Source organism: Ranitomeya imitator, chromosome 2 (genome assembly GCF_032444005.1).
Source record: "Ranitomeya imitator isolate aRanImi1 chromosome 2, aRanImi1.pri, whole genome shotgun sequence".
NCBI classification, from domain to species: domain Eukaryota; kingdom Metazoa; phylum Chordata; class Amphibia; order Anura; family Dendrobatidae; genus Ranitomeya; species Ranitomeya imitator.
The window spans coordinates 761,867,624-761,883,693 of record NC_091283.1 but is presented as its reverse complement, the minus strand read 5'-3'; the positions used below and the strand labels follow the sequence as shown (position 1 = coordinate 761,883,693).

At 43.5% G+C, this 16,070-nt stretch overlaps 1 protein-coding gene across 1 annotated transcript in view; it reads left to right on the top strand.

Annotated features, from left to right (window-relative positions):
- Window positions 1–15,813, top strand: part of PIK3AP1 (phosphoinositide-3-kinase adaptor protein 1) — a 176,000-nt gene extending 160,187 nt beyond the window's left edge. Inside the window, exons 16-17 of the mRNA XM_069753376.1 lie at window positions 1,037–1,137; window positions 15,028–15,813. Of these exons, the coding sequence (XP_069609477.1) occupies window positions 1,037–1,137; window positions 15,028–15,088 (162 nt within the window). The 3' untranslated portion in view covers window positions 15,089–15,813. The remainder of the gene's footprint in view (window positions 1–1,036; window positions 1,138–15,027) is intronic.
- The last annotated feature ends 257 nt before the right edge of the window (window positions 15,814–16,070 follow it).

Below are 16,070 nucleotides of genomic sequence, written 5' to 3'. Positions count from 1 at the left end.
ACCTGATCCCATATACCAACCCCTATCTGAGGTCACCGAGGGGAATGGCTTGTACCTGCTAAGAGCAGATTCTGAATTACTGTCCATGTTCAGTGCTGGGAGGTACAACTCGCTGTAGGACTGCACCATTTTCCAGTGGGAGATCTCCCCTCTACTAAGATCTGCGCCATTTCCGTGATATCAGGTCTAGTAATTTTCTGTTGTTTATCCTTTTTATTTTATGTGATTGTATATACTGTATTATGTTGTCCCATTTGCAATAACACTGCCTAATTTTGGGGATTAAAAACAGTATATAAAATCCAATAGATTATTTCCTCTTGCTCTGTAAGCCGCAGCCCCCCTGAAGCCATGGGGGTAATGGGTGTCTAATCCGCCTGTATAACGATTGGTGGTGGCAGCTAGTTTTGTCTTTGGTTATTGTGAAGCTTGGCGGTAACCATACCAAAGTATATCCAGTATATATAAGGTCAAGAAAAAGTTATCTCTGCACCAACCGCAAAGAAAGGGCCAAAAGATCACACACGAAGAGCCAGCTAATTGCTACTAACTGCCCAAAAATGAATTGGGTGCTCAATCATAGAAGAAAAGAGTTCATGTCCAAACAAAGAAGAAAAATGAAGGAGAGCACTCACCGTCCATAAAAATTCCAGTCCTTTATTGTGACATACAAGTCATAGCAGGAAAGCGAGGGAGAACGTGAACTACAACTGGACTACGGCCGTTTCGCGCTACCGCGCTTCCACGGGCCCTATTCATACGGCCGTCGTCCAGTTGTAGTTCACGTTCTCCCTCGCTTTCCTGCTATGACTTGTATGTCACAATAAAGGACTGGAATTTTTATGGACGGTGAGTGCTCTCCTAAATTTTTCTTCTTTGTTTGGACATATACCGTATATATACCCATGTGTTGGGATCAGATGTGTATGTACTACACGTTCACTGGGAAGCGCACAATAACTTAAGTCTATATATTCACATACTTTAGCACCTCTTGAAACTTAAAGTAAAATTATTTTTTTTACCATTGATATAGGATACCGAGCCATCAGAATATACTCAGCGATACAGGTCTAGGCATTCCTTGCCAGAAGAAACACCCCCACCAAGACCACCCAGAATACCAAATAGCACTAGGTAATCTTGTACAATAATTCCTGCACTATTGGTTACAGTCCTAAAAATTATAATTTGTCAATGTTTTTTTCAAATGGAACCTCACCTAGTATATCTTCTAACAGGTCAAGATAATATACATAGGGGTCTTTAAGATTGGTCACTGTGTATTTAAAAAATAGCGGAGGGGTCTGCAGTGGTCTCCAGCTCCGAAACCCTTTTTGCTGTAGCTCACTTGGCATACATAATTTTTGTGCATGGCCAAATATACAGTATTCGTTGGCTAAACAAGATATCAATTGCAACATGTAGCAGAAAATTAAGTAATGAATTTTGTTCTGGGTTTTTTTTTTAAATAAAAAGCCTATGAAAAAAGAAACCCATTCTAAGCTGGTTTGAGTTTTACTATTAAAGAGTTATTCCCATCTTTTACATTGATGACATATCCACCAACATGCACAGTAACTTCTAGAGATGTTATCGGAGGGGCGCATCGGTGGAGAGTTCACCTCTAACAGCGTTGTGCGATGAGGTTGTTCTCAGGAGACAGATGTGAATCCCTGTAGTACGACCCACATGTGCCATACATTTATTATCCGGTGAATATGCTATAAATATAAACATGGTAAAAACTCTACAATCCTATACACAAAATCAAAATATAAATCACAGATTGGGTTACATTAAACTGTATAAAAACTGCTCATAACTAACGAGGATAGAGGCCTTTATATCCACCTCTCGTGTCTCCCCTTTTCTTCATAGTTTGTAAGCTTGCGAGCAGGGCCCTCATTCCTCTTGGTATGTATTTTGAACTGTATTTCTGTTATGCTGTAATGTCTATTGTCTGTACAAGTCCCCTCTATAATTTGTAAAGCGCTGCGGAATATGTTGGCGCTATATAAATAAAAATTATTATTATTTATATAAAAGGTGAGTTTTACAAAAGATGGGAATAAATGTGGGTTTAGTCTATGAAAAGAAAAACAACAGTGTTTGATTTGATATGTAAATGAGTCTGAAGAGCTATTTATAGATCTGAAGCCTCTGTCACTCCAGCTCTATTCCCCGCCCAGTGCATCTTCCTTCTGTTTGACTGACAGCCTCTATTCTGTGTGACATCAGGCAAGGGAGCCGTTATGGTACCGTCACACATAGCGACGCTGCAGCGATACCGACAACGATCCGGATCGCTGCAGCGTCGCTGTTTAGTCGCTGGAGAGCTGTCACACAGACAGCTCTCCAGCGACCAACGATCCCGAGGTCCCCGGTAACCAGGGTAAACATCGGGTAACTAAGCGCAGGGCCGCGCTTAGTAACCCGATGTTTACCCTGGTTACCATCCTAAAAAGTAAAAAAACAAACGCTACATACTTACCTTCCGCTGTCTGTCCTCGGCGCTCTGCTTCTCTGGTCTGGCTGTGAGCGCCGGGCAGCCAGAAAGCAGAGCGGTGACGTCACCGCTCTGCTTTCCGGCTGACCGACGCTCACAGCCAGAGCAGGAGGAGTGCAGAGCACAGCGCTGGAGGACAGAGAGCGGTAGGTAAGTATGTAGTGTTTGTTTTTTTACTTTTAGGATGGTAACCAGGGTAAACATCGGGTTACTAAGCGCGGCCCTGCGCTTAGTTACCCGATGTTTACCCTAGTTAGCAGCAAAGACATCGCTGAATCGGTGTCACACACGCCGATTCAGCGATGTCTACGGGGAGTCCAGCGACCAAATAAAGTTCTGGACTTTCTTCCCCGACCAGCGACAGCACAGCAGGGGCCTGATCGCTGCTGCCTGTCACACTGGACGATATCGCTAGCGAGGACGCTGCAACGTCACGGATCGCTAGCGATATCGTCTAGTGTGACGGTACCTTTAGTCAAGCAGGAGCAGGTGCAGCTGGGCGGGGAATAGAGCTGGAGTGACAGAGGCTTCACATAGCTCTTCAGCCTCATTTACATATCCATTCAAATGCTGATTTCTCTGTAATGGAGGAACAGATTGGTTATGTAGAGGTAAAGGTACCGTCACATTTAGCGATGCTGCAGCGATATAGACGATGCCGATCGCTGCAGCGTTGCTGTTTGGTCGCTGGAGAGCTGTCGCACAGACAGCTCTCCAGCAACCAACGATCCCGAAGTCCCCGGGTAACCAGGGTAAACATTGGGTTACTAAGCGCAGGGCCGCGCTTAGTAACCCGATGTTTACCCTGGTTACCATTGTAAAAGTAAAAAAAAAAAACACTACATACTTACATTCCTGCCACGTCCCTCGCCTTCAGCTTCCCTGCACTGTGTAAGCGCCGGCCGGAAAGCAGAGCGGTGACGTCACCGCTGTGCTCTGCTTTACGGCCGGCCGGCACTGACACTGGGGGACGCAGGGAAGCTGACGCTGGGGAACGTGACAGGAATGTAAGTATGTAGTGGTTTTTTTTTTACTTTTACAATGGTAACCAGGGCAACATAACATAGTTAGTAAGGCCGAAAAAAGACATTTGTCCATCCAGTTCAGCCTATATTCCATCATAATAAATACCCAGATCTACGTCCTTCTACAGAACCTAATAATTGTATGATACAATATTGTTCTGCTCCAGGAAGACATCCAGGCCTCTCTTGAACCCCTCGACTGAGTTCGCCATCACCACCTCCTCAGGCAAGCAATTCCAGATTCTCACTGCCCTAACAGTAAAGAATCCTCTTCTATGTTGGTGGAAAAACCTTCTCTCCTCCAGACGCAAAGAATGCCCCCTTGTGCCCGTCACCTTCCTTGGTATAAACAGATCCTCAGCGAGATATTTGTATTGTCCCCTTATATACTTATACATGGTTATTAGATCGCCCCTCAGTCGTCTTTTTTCTAGACTAAATAATCCTAATTTCGCTAATCTATCTGGGTATTGTAGTTCTCCCATCCCCTTTATTAATTTTGTTGCCCTCCTTTGTACTCTCTCTAGTTCCATTATATCCTTCCTGAGCACCGGTGCCCAAAACTGGACACAGCACTCCATGTGCGGTCTAACTAGGGATTTGTACAGAGGCAGTATAATGCTCTCATCATGTGTATCCAGACCTCTTTTAATGCACCCCATGATCCTGTTTGCCTTGGCAGCTGCTGCCTGGCACTGGCTGCTCCAGGTAAGTTTATCATTAACTAGGATCCCCAAGTCCTTCTCCCTGTCAGATTTACCCAGTGGTTTCCCGTTCAGTGTGTAATGGTGATATTGATTCCCTCTTCCCATGTGTATAACCTTACATTTATCATTGTTAAACCTCATCTGCCACCTTTCAGCCCAAGTTTCCAACTTATCCAGATCCATCTGTAGCAGAATACTATCTTCTCTTGTATTAACTGCTTTACATAGTTTTGTATCATCTGCAAATATCGATATTTTACTGTGTAAACCTTCTACCAGATCATTAATGAATATGTTGAAGCGAACAGGTCCCAATACTGACCCCTGCGGTACCCCACTGGTCACAGCGACCCAGTTAGAGACTATACCATTTATAACCACCCTCTGCTTTCTATCACTAAGCCAGTTACTAACCCATTTACACACATTTTCCCCCAGACCAAGCATTCTCATTTTGTGTACCAACCTCTTGTGCGGCACGGTATCAAACGCTTTGGAAAAATCGAGATATACCACGTCCAATGACTCACCGTGGTCCAGTCTATAGCTTACCTCTTCATAAAAACTGATTAGATTGGTTTGACAGGAGCGATTTCTCATAAACCCATGCTGATATGGAGTTAAACAGTTATTCTCATTGAGATAATCCAGAATAACATCCCTCAGAAACCCTTCAAATATTTTACCAACAATAGAGGTTAGACTTACTGGCCTATAATTTCCAGGTTCACTTTTAGAGCCCTTTTTGAATATTGGCACCACATTTGCTATGCGCCAGTCCTGCGGAACAGACCCTGTCGCTATAGAGTCACTAAAAATAAGAAATAATGGTTTATCTATTACATTACTTAGTTCTCTTAGTACTCGTGGGTGTATGCCATCCGGACCCGGAGATTTATCTATTTTAATCTTATTTAGCCGGTTTCGCACCTCTTCTTGGGTTAGATTGGTGACCCTTAATATAGGGTTTTCATTGTTTCTTGGGATTTCACCTAGCATTTCATTTTCCACCGTGAATACCGTGGAGAAGAAGGTGTTTAATATGTTAGCTTTTTCCTCGTCATCTACAACCATTCTTTCCTCACTATTTTTTTTTTTTTTTAAATTCGTTTATTAATTACAGGACAGATCATACACACATTTGCTTGTATACATCATTATCCATTAGTTAGTTATAGAAAATTACCATACATAGCCGTGTATAAAATATTATAAAGATAATAAACTGTGTATGTTAATCAGTAACATCTTATTTAAACCTTAACTACATTAACTTCTAATAAAGCCTCCAAAACTAACATAACATAGTGCCTCTTGCAGGAGAGTTCTAAATAGACTCCGCCCTGTGAGTAAATAGTGTCCGCATAATCGTACACCCTTTTTATACGTATACTGAGTTATTTTGATCTAAACAGTATGGCCGGATGAGTTCCATCTTCCCCATATCTTCTCAAATTTGGCTGGACAACCCCTGTTTTGATATAGCGTCCGCTCATATGGAATAATTGAGTTCACTAAGTCAATCCATGCCCTAAGAGATGGACAGGAACCTCCCATCCAACGCATTGCTAACACCTTTCGTGCCATAAATAGCGATTCTCTCAGAAAGATTCCCGTGTGGTGATCCCATGTCTCTGCCTCCCATACCCCAAACAGGCATACCAGTGGCTCAAGTGGAACAGGGATCGACACCAAGGATGTCAATAGTACCGTTACCTCTTTCCAAAATTGAAAAACAACAGGACATTTCCAGATCATATGAATGAAATCTGCGTCACTGGAATGACACCTCAAGCAGTCTGATGAATGAAGATGGCCCATTTTAAATAGACGAGTCGGGGTCAAATAGGATTGATATATAATATACAGTTGGGTCATCCTATTATTGATTGATGGGGAGACCCTAGTCGGGGATTCCAAGATTTCATCCCATTCTTCTCCTAGTGTATCTGGAAGTAGCCTCCCCCATTTTCCCTTAATTAAATCTAAGGTGGATTCTTCGCCTATGGATAACATATAGGTATATAAAGAAGAGATGAGTCCCTGAGGCCCTTGTGATTTGAGAATTCCTATTAATGGTAAAGTTGAAATAGTTCTACCTGCACCCGTATGCCGTACATATGATTGGAAAGCAGATCTTAATTGTAAATAACGGAAAAATTGAGATCTCGGTATATTGTGAGTATTTTGTAATTGTTCAAAAGAAACAAAAATTCCTTGGCTATGTATATCACTCACTGTGAGGACACCATACGATATCCAAAATTCAGTAGATGGATGGCCTAATAATCCCGGGAAATAGCTATTGTTCCACAATGGCATTTCGGCTGCTATATCAACAGATTTTGTAACTTTTTTAATTTGCCTCCATATCGAACGGGCCAATCGGAGCAAAGGAAGCAAACGAGGGACAGTAATTTTCTCCATTTCCAAAAAGCCCAGCGGGCAATCAATCTGAGCTGAATGTAATACATGGCTTTCAGAGTTGGGAAGAGACTCCCCGGGCATCCATTTATTTATCATTTTTGCCTGCCCAGCAAGGTAGTACAGATAGAAGTCCGGCAAGGCAGCCCCACCCCCCTGTTTGGGTCTCTGTAGAATGGATAATTTAAGTCTAGGCCTAGCTTTCCCCCATATGAAGGATGTGGTAAGGGAATTCAGGGTTGCAAAGAAAGATTTAGGTATTAAAACGGCACTATGTTGAAGACAATAGCTCAATTTTGGGAGTAATATCATTTTGATCAGGTTAATACGACCAGCCACAGATAGCGGGAGCTTGTCCCAGGTAGCAAATTTAGATTTAACCACGTCCAATAGTGGATATATATTGAGATGCAAATCTTGGTGACTGCATTGAGACATATGTATTCCAAGGTATTTAAAATTGGAGACAATGGGCAGCAGCGAGAGGGTTTCAAGGCATGGCATTGGGGTATGGGAGAGAGGCATCAAAGCAGATTTATCCCAATTTATATATAGACCAGAAAATGTACTAAATTTATCAATCATCGTTATTACTTTTGGCAATGTATCTTCTGTCTGGTCCATAAACACCACCATATCGTCTGCATAAAGACCAATAATGTCCACCCGGTCAGCAATATGTATCCCTTTAATGTCTACAGAGGACCTCATCCGTATTGCCAGGGCTTCTATAGCCAAGGCAAATAGAGCTGGGGAGAGAGGGCATCCCTGGCGAGTTCCCCTATGTAAGGAAAATGGTGCAGATACAGAACCGTTTACCACCATACGTGCCCCAGGTTTCGCATATAGTGTACCTATCCCTCTTAGAAATTTATTCCCAAACCCATATTTCCGTAAGCATGCAGTTAAAAAGGACCACTCAAGGGAGTCAAAAGCCTTAGCTGCATCCAACGAAGCTAATGCCCACTTATTGTCTGGCTCTAATGAACTATATTGAATGACCGATTGCACTCTTCTAATATTAATAGAGGTATTTTTCCCGGGCATAAAGCCAGTTTGATCTGGGTGTATGAGATCTAGTATGATCGCATTCAATCTAGTAGCCAGAATTTTAGTGAAAATTTTGTAGTCCACATTCACTAAAGAAATTGGTCTATATGATCCACAATCCAGAGGATCCTTCCCCTCCTTCCTAAGCACAATAATATTAGCATCATAAAACGATTCGGGTACCGATTCTCCCTCCCATATTCCCCTTAGTACCTTCAGCAATATAGGTGCTAATTTATCACGATATTTTCTATAAAATTCAATGGGAAATCCATCAGGTCCCGGGGCTTTCCCGGTGGCCATATCTGCTATAGCATGTTCTACCTCTTCCAGAGTAAATTCAGCCTCCATAAGAGCTCGTTGGGATGGACTCAGCGAGGGGAATGTTATATCCGATAGATAATCCAGGCATTCATCGACATCTAAACCACTCTTAGACTTATACAACGAAGTATAATAATCATAAAAGCCCTGAAGTATTCCATCAGTAGAGGACACCAATGAGCCATCGGACACCCGGATCTGCAATATTGTGTTGGAGGTGCTATGCTGGCGCACCAAGAAGGCCAGGAGTGTGCTGGCTTGATTCCCTAGCTCAAAGTAGGACTGACGAGTAAAAAATAATTTGCGCTTTGACTTAGCATCTGTATGTTGGGTATACAATCTCTGGGAAGTAAGCCACTCAATTCTATTACTGCTGGACTGATTAGCTATATAAGTGGCCTCTGAGTCTTTTAATCTTTGCTCTATCTCCTCGTCCTCCCTCGCCGTCACTCTCTTAATATAGGAAATGGTAGAAGACAAGCATCCCCTCAAGTATGCCTTCAGGGTATCCCAGAATAGACCAAGGTTTTGGATTTCCGAATGTGTCAGCACAAAGCTATTCAACTGATCAACCGTCCTATCACTAGAGTCTATCAATTTTAACCAAAAGGGATTTAATTTCCAGGACCTATTGCTATTATCGGATTGCCCATATTTAAGTTTAAGAATGATCGGGCTATGATCTGAGATCCCCCGGTTACCATGTTCGATGCTATCCACCCATAGCGCCAAGCCACCCGACCCAAATATATAGTCTATTCGAGACAAAGACTGCCTAGTAGACGAGTGGCAGGTGTACCCCTTAACTTCTGGATGGTTTATTCTCCATAAATCTAGCCACCCACTCCCTTCCATAAATAGTGCTAATTGTGAGGGGTGCTGAGGCACAACTTCCCCTGAGTCCACATCGTCCAATCTCAATCTATCCATGGACTGATTCATTATTAAATTAAAGTCTCCCATACAAATAACATTGGCTTCCGGATATTTTAAGGAGAAGCCCAGAGCCATACGTAGGATTGACATGTTAGCGGGAGGGGGGTTATAGATACACAACAACACATACTCTCGTGAGTTAATAAATGCATGCACAAAGACGAAACGACCCTCCGGATCACGTCTCGCCTCTTTAGCCTCCCATCTGACCTCCTTGTGTATCAGCAGAGAGACCCCTCTTGAATAGCTAGTGTGGAATGCGTGTAGGGACCACTGTACCCATGGCTTTTGTATACATCGAACCGTGTCTCTTGTCAGATGTGTCTCTATCAGAGCTACGACTTGAGGGTGATATCTTTTAATCTGCGAAAACACCTTAATTTTCTTTCGAGGAGTTTTTATACCTCGTATGTTCCAGGTCATACATATAAGTTCAGCCCCCATATTTACTCTTAAAGGGAGCATTGATATATATCATTATCATTCGGGTGCAGTCTAACGGCACCGCACAGAGCAAAGAATTAGCATTAGAGGCAGCCATGCTTAATAAACATCCAAAACTAGTATATAAAACCAAACTAAACAAAACTTGAACAGTAGGGGAGCATATTTCCATACTCCCACAGTCAAATTGAATAGGGGATACCCTCACTGGACTCAGTGTCCGGTATTGTTGATATTTTCCGCATCCAGACAGAAAGCTCTATCTATGTTGCCATTAATCAGGGAGCTCAGGTTAGGGGTCTTCCGCATTCGACCCCCCGCGAGACCGCAACCACTCAGTCGCCTCCGCTGGATCCGTGAAGAATAAGGAGGAGCCCTTATAAACGATGCGAAGCCGGGCCGGATAAAGCATGGAGTAAACGATGTTCTTATCTCTAAGTTGTTTCTTGATATCCATAAATCGTGCTCGCTGCTTTTGAAGTTCCATAGAAAAATCTGGAAAAATCGATATGGTAGCATTATCGAATTTGATGAGGCCCTTCTGCCGTGCTAAGCGGAGGATGATATCTCTGTCTCTACAATTAAGGAGACGCGCCAGGAAAGGCCGCGGCGGGGCTCCAGGAGGAAGAGGCCTGGTCGGGACCCTATGGGCCCTTTCCACCGCGAATGTCGAGGAGAATCCATCTCCCAGTGATGACTTGAGCCATTCCTCCAGAAACTGTTCAGGCTGCTGACCCTCCGACCGCTCCGGGAGACCTATAATTCGGATATTATTGCGGCGCAGTCTATTTTCCAAGTCGTCTGCCTTTTGCTTCCAGGCATTTACGGATCCGGCAGCTTTGGTCAGTTTAGCCTCCATAGGGGCGATAGTGTCTTCAATATGAGACACCCTCATTTCAACCTCCGTGATGCGCCCTCTCATAGTTTGCATGTCATGACGCAGGCGTCCCACCTCAGTATGCACATCTTCTATTTTCTCCGTAAGAGCTGATCTAGTGAGGGAGATAGCCTGCATCAACTGCTCTGATGCCTGTTTAAGAGTCAGTTCATCCTCTCCTCCCTCCTCATTGCTGTCGGAGGGGCGTCCTTTACGTTGAGACGGTGTAGGATTATTTCTAAGATTGCGCACATTATCATGAGGATCATCTTTGGCATATTTTTTTAATTTTTCAGCAGCCGATGCTCCTCTAGGGTGCTGCATGATGGATATTCACAAGGGGATTTCACAAAGCGACCCAAGGAGTAATTATGGACAAGCTGTATTCCGATTTTGAGACTTGTATTATGGAGCCCGAGGTTATAAGACAGGAGTCCACTGGGCAGGCAGTTTAGGGTATCCGGTATATAGAGATAGCCGCTGTAACACTCAAGCCGTGCAATTCCACAGTTATCATAAGGGGAGCAGCTGAAAAGGGGTTAATCCCTGTAATGTTATGGCGTTAGCAGGGAAAATGTCCACCCGACAGGGGGGCGCAGGTCCCACTTTCTCAGGGCACACACTGCACCACCCCTACTTCTTCAGGCGCACACCCACCGCCCAGCGCCGCTAATAAGATTAGAAGCGCACTTCCCTAACTGTCAGGGTGTGCGCTGATATGATGGCCGCTACCCCCGGCATGTACCGCCACTTGCATCAGTCCTCACGGCTTACCAGTAGTATCCACCGCCACCAAGATGAGGGGGACCCGGCTCCAGCAGAGAGCAGCACCGCGTTCTTTCCTGCTCCCTCTTGCAGGTCCCTCGTCGCGCCCACCAGTGCGGTCAGTCACCGCTGCCTCCGAGACGGTGGGAGGTCCAGCTCCGGCAATGAACAGCGCGGTGTCTTGTGCTCCCTAGCGCGCGCTCCCAAGATGGCCGCCGCTGCACATGGGGCTCTCCTGCCTGTTTTAGCTTCTGCAGCTCCCGGCTCCGCAAATCTCCACAGCGGTCTCCCAGAAGGTCCACCAGACTCTCCGGTGCATGGGGTCCCGATCCGGGCTAGTACCGCTCGGTCACGCACAATATTTATAGCAGAATCAGCTCAGGATGTATGGAGCTCTCCTAGGATGCCTCCTTCTTCTTCAGCTACATAGCCACGCCCCCCTCACTATTTTTTAAGGGGCCTACATTTTCAGTTTTTATTTTTTTACTATTGATATAGTTGAAGAACAGTTTGGGATTAGTTTTACTCTCCTTAGCAATGTGCTTCTCTGTTTCCTTTTTGGCAGCTTTAATTAGTTTTTTAGATAAAGTATTTTTCTCCCTATAGTTTTTTAGAGCTTCAATGGTGCCATCCTGCTTTAGTAGTGCAAATGCTTTCTTTTTACTGTTAATTGCCTGTCTTACTTCTTTGTTTAGCCACATTGGGTTTTTCCTATTTCTAGTCCTTTTATTCCCACAAGGTATAAACCGCTTACACTGCCTATTTAGGATGTTCTTAAACATTTCCCATTTATTATCTGTATTCTCATTTCTGAGGATATTGTCCCAGTCTACCAGATTAAGGCCATCTCTAAGCTGGTCAAACTTTGCCTTCCTAAAGTTCAATGTTTTTGTGACTCCCTGACAAGTCCCCCTAGTGAAAGACAGGTGAAACTGCACAATATTGTGGTCGCTATTTCCTAAATGCCCGACCACCTGCAGATTTGTTATTCTGTCAGGTCTATTAGATAGTATTAGGTCTAAAAGTGCTGCTCCTCTGGTTGGATTCTGCACCAATTGTGAAAGATAATTTTTCTTGGTTATTAGCAGAAACCTGTTGCCTTTATGGGTTTCACAGGTTTCTGTTTCCCAGTTAATATCCGGGTAGTTAAAGTCCCCCATAACCAGGACCTCATTATGGGTTGCAGCTTCATCTATCTGCTTTAGAAGTAGACTTTCCATGCTTTCTGTTATATTTGGGGGTTTGTAACAGACCCCAATGAGAATTTTGTTACCATTTTTCCCTCCATGAATTTCAACCCATATGGACTCGACATCCTCATTCCCTTCGCTAATATCCTCCCTTAAAGTGGACTTTAGACAAGACTTTACATAGAGACAAACCCCTCCTCCTCTCCGATTTTTACGATCCTTTCTAAACAGACTGTAACCCTGTAAGTTAACTGCCCAGTCATAGCTTTCATCTAACCATGTCTCGGTTATTCCCACTATGTCAAAGTTACCTGTAGATATTTCTGCTTCTAGTTCTTCCATCTTGTTTGTCAGGCTTCTGGCGTTTGCGAGCATGCAGTTTAGAGGATTTTGTTTTGTTCCAATCTCCTCACTGTGGATTGTTTTAGAAATGTTCTTACCTCCCTTCTGAGTATGTTTTCCTGGGTCGTCTTTGTTCGAGTCTAATGTTTTTCTTCCCGTCCCCTCTTCTTCTAGTTTAACGCCCTCCTGATGAGTGTAGCGAGTCTTCTGGCGAATGTGTGTTTCCCAGGTTTGTTGAGGTGTAGTCCGTCTCTGGCGAGGAGTCCATCATACCAGTAATTCACACCGTGGTCCAGGAATCCAAATCCTTGTTGTCTGCACCATCGTCTTAGCCAGTTGTTTGCATCAAGGATCCTGTTCCATCTCCTGGTGCCATGCCCGTCTACTGGAAGGATAGAAGAAAAAACTACCTGTGCATCCAGTTCCTTTACTTTCTTCCCCAACTCTTCAAAGTCCTTGCAGATTGTCGGTAGGTCCTTCCTTGCCGTGTCATTGGTGCCAACATGTATCAGAAGAAATGGGTGGACGTCCTTGGAGCTGAAGAGCTTTGGTATCCTATCGGTCACATCCTTGATCATCGCACCTGGAAGGCAGCATACTTCTCTTGCAGTTATGTCCGGTCTGCAGATGGCTGCTTCGGTGCCTCTCAGTAGTGAGTCTCCCACCACCACCACTCTTCGTTGCTTCTTGGCTGTACTTTTTGCTGTCACTTGTTGCTGTGTGCCCTTTTCTTTTTTGCTTGCTGGTATTGCTTCATTCTTAGGTGTGCCATCTTCATCCTCTACAAAGATTTGATATTGGTTCTTCAGTTGTGTGGTTGGTGATTTCTCCATGGTCTTCTTGCTTCTTTTGGTCACATGCTTCCACTCATCTGCTTTTGGAGGTTCTCTGACACTTTTTGCACCTTCTGTGACCAGTAGAGATGCTTCTGTTCTGTCTAGAAAGTCTTCATTCTCTTTGATGAGTTTCAAAGTTGCTATTCTTTCTTCCAGACCCCACACCTTTTCTTCTAAAAGGGCCACTAGTCTACACTTCTGACAGGTGAAATTGGATTCTTCTTCTGGTCGATCTGTGAACATGTAGCACATGCTGCAGCTCACCATGTAGGTTGTCACATCTGCCATGTTGCTCGGCCCTGCGCTTAGTAACCCGATGTTTACCCTGGTTACCAGTGAAGACATCGCTGGATCGGCGTCACACACGCCGATTCAGCGATGTCTGCAGGGAGTCCAGCGACGTAATAAAGTTCTGGACTTTCAGCAATGACCAGCGATGTCACAGCAGGATCCTGATCGCTGCTGCGTGTCAAACTGAACGATATCGCTATCCAGGACGCTGCAACGTCACGGATCGCTATCGTTATCGTTGTAAAGTCGCTAAATGTGACGGTGCCTTAATGCTGGACTTTTCTTTGAAAAAGCTACATGCGTATAAATAGTTTGGAGAGTGAAATCAGCTAACAGATTCCCTTTGACAGTGCCTAAGCACCTGCTAAAATAGCAGACTTTACATCAGATGTCGGCAATAAACTTAGGGCCTGAACTCTCCGCATTGACCCTTTCTGTCAAATTGTGTGTGTTATTGTAAGATTTTGTTGGTTTTCACTAAAGCAGTGCTGTATACATCATTAACACAGCAGCTAGTGATCGGTAAAACCTGTAATAACATTAAGGATTGGTAATGGTTGTGGTAATGATGCATGCAGCATTGCTTTAGTTAAAAGAGCAAGATCTCGCTTTTTGGCAGAAAGTGCTGCCATTGGGGGTTGTGGGATCCCAACTTAAAAGAGTTGTCCAGGCTTGGGGTTCAAGTCTGCAGTCAATCTCTGTGACCGCAGACTTGTGTATCATCATAGCGCGCACTGGCAGGGTGCTCCGTTGCTGGAAGCAGTTGGGCGTGTCTTCGCATGTATGCGATATGTGGTGACATGCCGACTAGAAGCGCGTGGCCTCGCTCATTGCAAGTGAATTGACACGTCTAGTCAGAATGTGGCTGGGAATATGAAAATTGTATACGAATCCTGATAGCACACAGTGTAATCGCAATGTGAGGATTCACAAGTCTGCTATCACATATTGACCCCAGGCTTGGATCCCGGCATGTTAAAGGAGTTGTCCAGGTGTGGAGTTTAACTATCCAGCCATTCGGACCTGACTTCTGCAGTATAGTCTGGTCCTATAGAAGGTGCTTATTAAATTTTTTCATTTCATGACGTATTTAGTAAAATCTTTAGTGTCTGCCTGCCTATTATTATAATTTAAGTTAAATTTTAGGCAGGATTTACTGGTATCTATTAAAATTAGATCTAAGTACAGTAGCTGTCATGTCTCCATTATTATCAGAAGCTATGGTGCTGGTATTCACAGGGCTTTACTAGATTTGATTAAACTTTTCTTTGGTGCAACAAAAATAACATTATTTTTCAATATTTTAGGTCACACTCAACCTCTGGCTACAGAAATGTTCCTAAAGTGCCACCTAGAAACCGAAACTGAGAATTAATGTTGGCAGAATAAAAGTATACTCATTTTACGAATACCCAACAGCCAATAAACTAAAGTTATTTCACAGTGTAAAATGTTTCATCTTTATTTTCGCTGACTTGGAATTGGACTCAGTTGGAGCTTTCCATCCAACTCACTTTTATTCGATTTTCTTATCTAATATGGATGAAATCAACTAAGGACTAATACTTTCCTATTCAGTGAGGAATATCCACATGATATAACGGATTAAAACCCCTCAGGACATTGTGAGGACAAAATGCTACAAGCACAAAGATGTTTCAGAGCAAAAATTGGCATCTTGACCAGGAGTGTTTTTGCAGACAGATCAAACATTTGCCCTCATCATGCAGAAAATATCACTAATGTCAAAACGTTATTCATGTTTAATTCACGTTGCTCCCAGTAATTCTATTTTCCTTGAAGTGTCACCTCTGTGATAGCACGTAACATGTTTTATATACCGGATTATCTGTAGGAATATGTGCTGTATATATCAAGTGTATGCTCATATCTAAATAACTATCCTGAGAATTGGTTCACTTTTGGGTGCCATCGATATGGCGAGGTTATAAATTGCTGTATTTTGCTGTTAATATTGCCTTTTCTTGAAAACTAACAAATCTTTAACATGTATAACACACATAAAGCTGACCGGCTGTTGTTTTCCTTATCTCAATGAAGCCAAAATTAATAAAACTGTGTGTATGTAAAAACGCATTGTATGTAAACCTATCTGATAACAAGAAGGTTTGGTGTAAACACTCATTTGGACCTCTAGAAGATTAAAAGGGTTTTCTCGTATTCTTCTTTTTTAGGAGCTCAACACTCCCAGACACTGAATCCCTGCTTTGCAGCATGACCATTTCGTTGGTCTGACTTATGTGCTCTCCCATTATGCTAATACGGGCAGTTTTGCCTCTGCAGCTTGGGAAAAGTGAAAAGGGACTGGGGCTGGTCTGATCCTGTCATC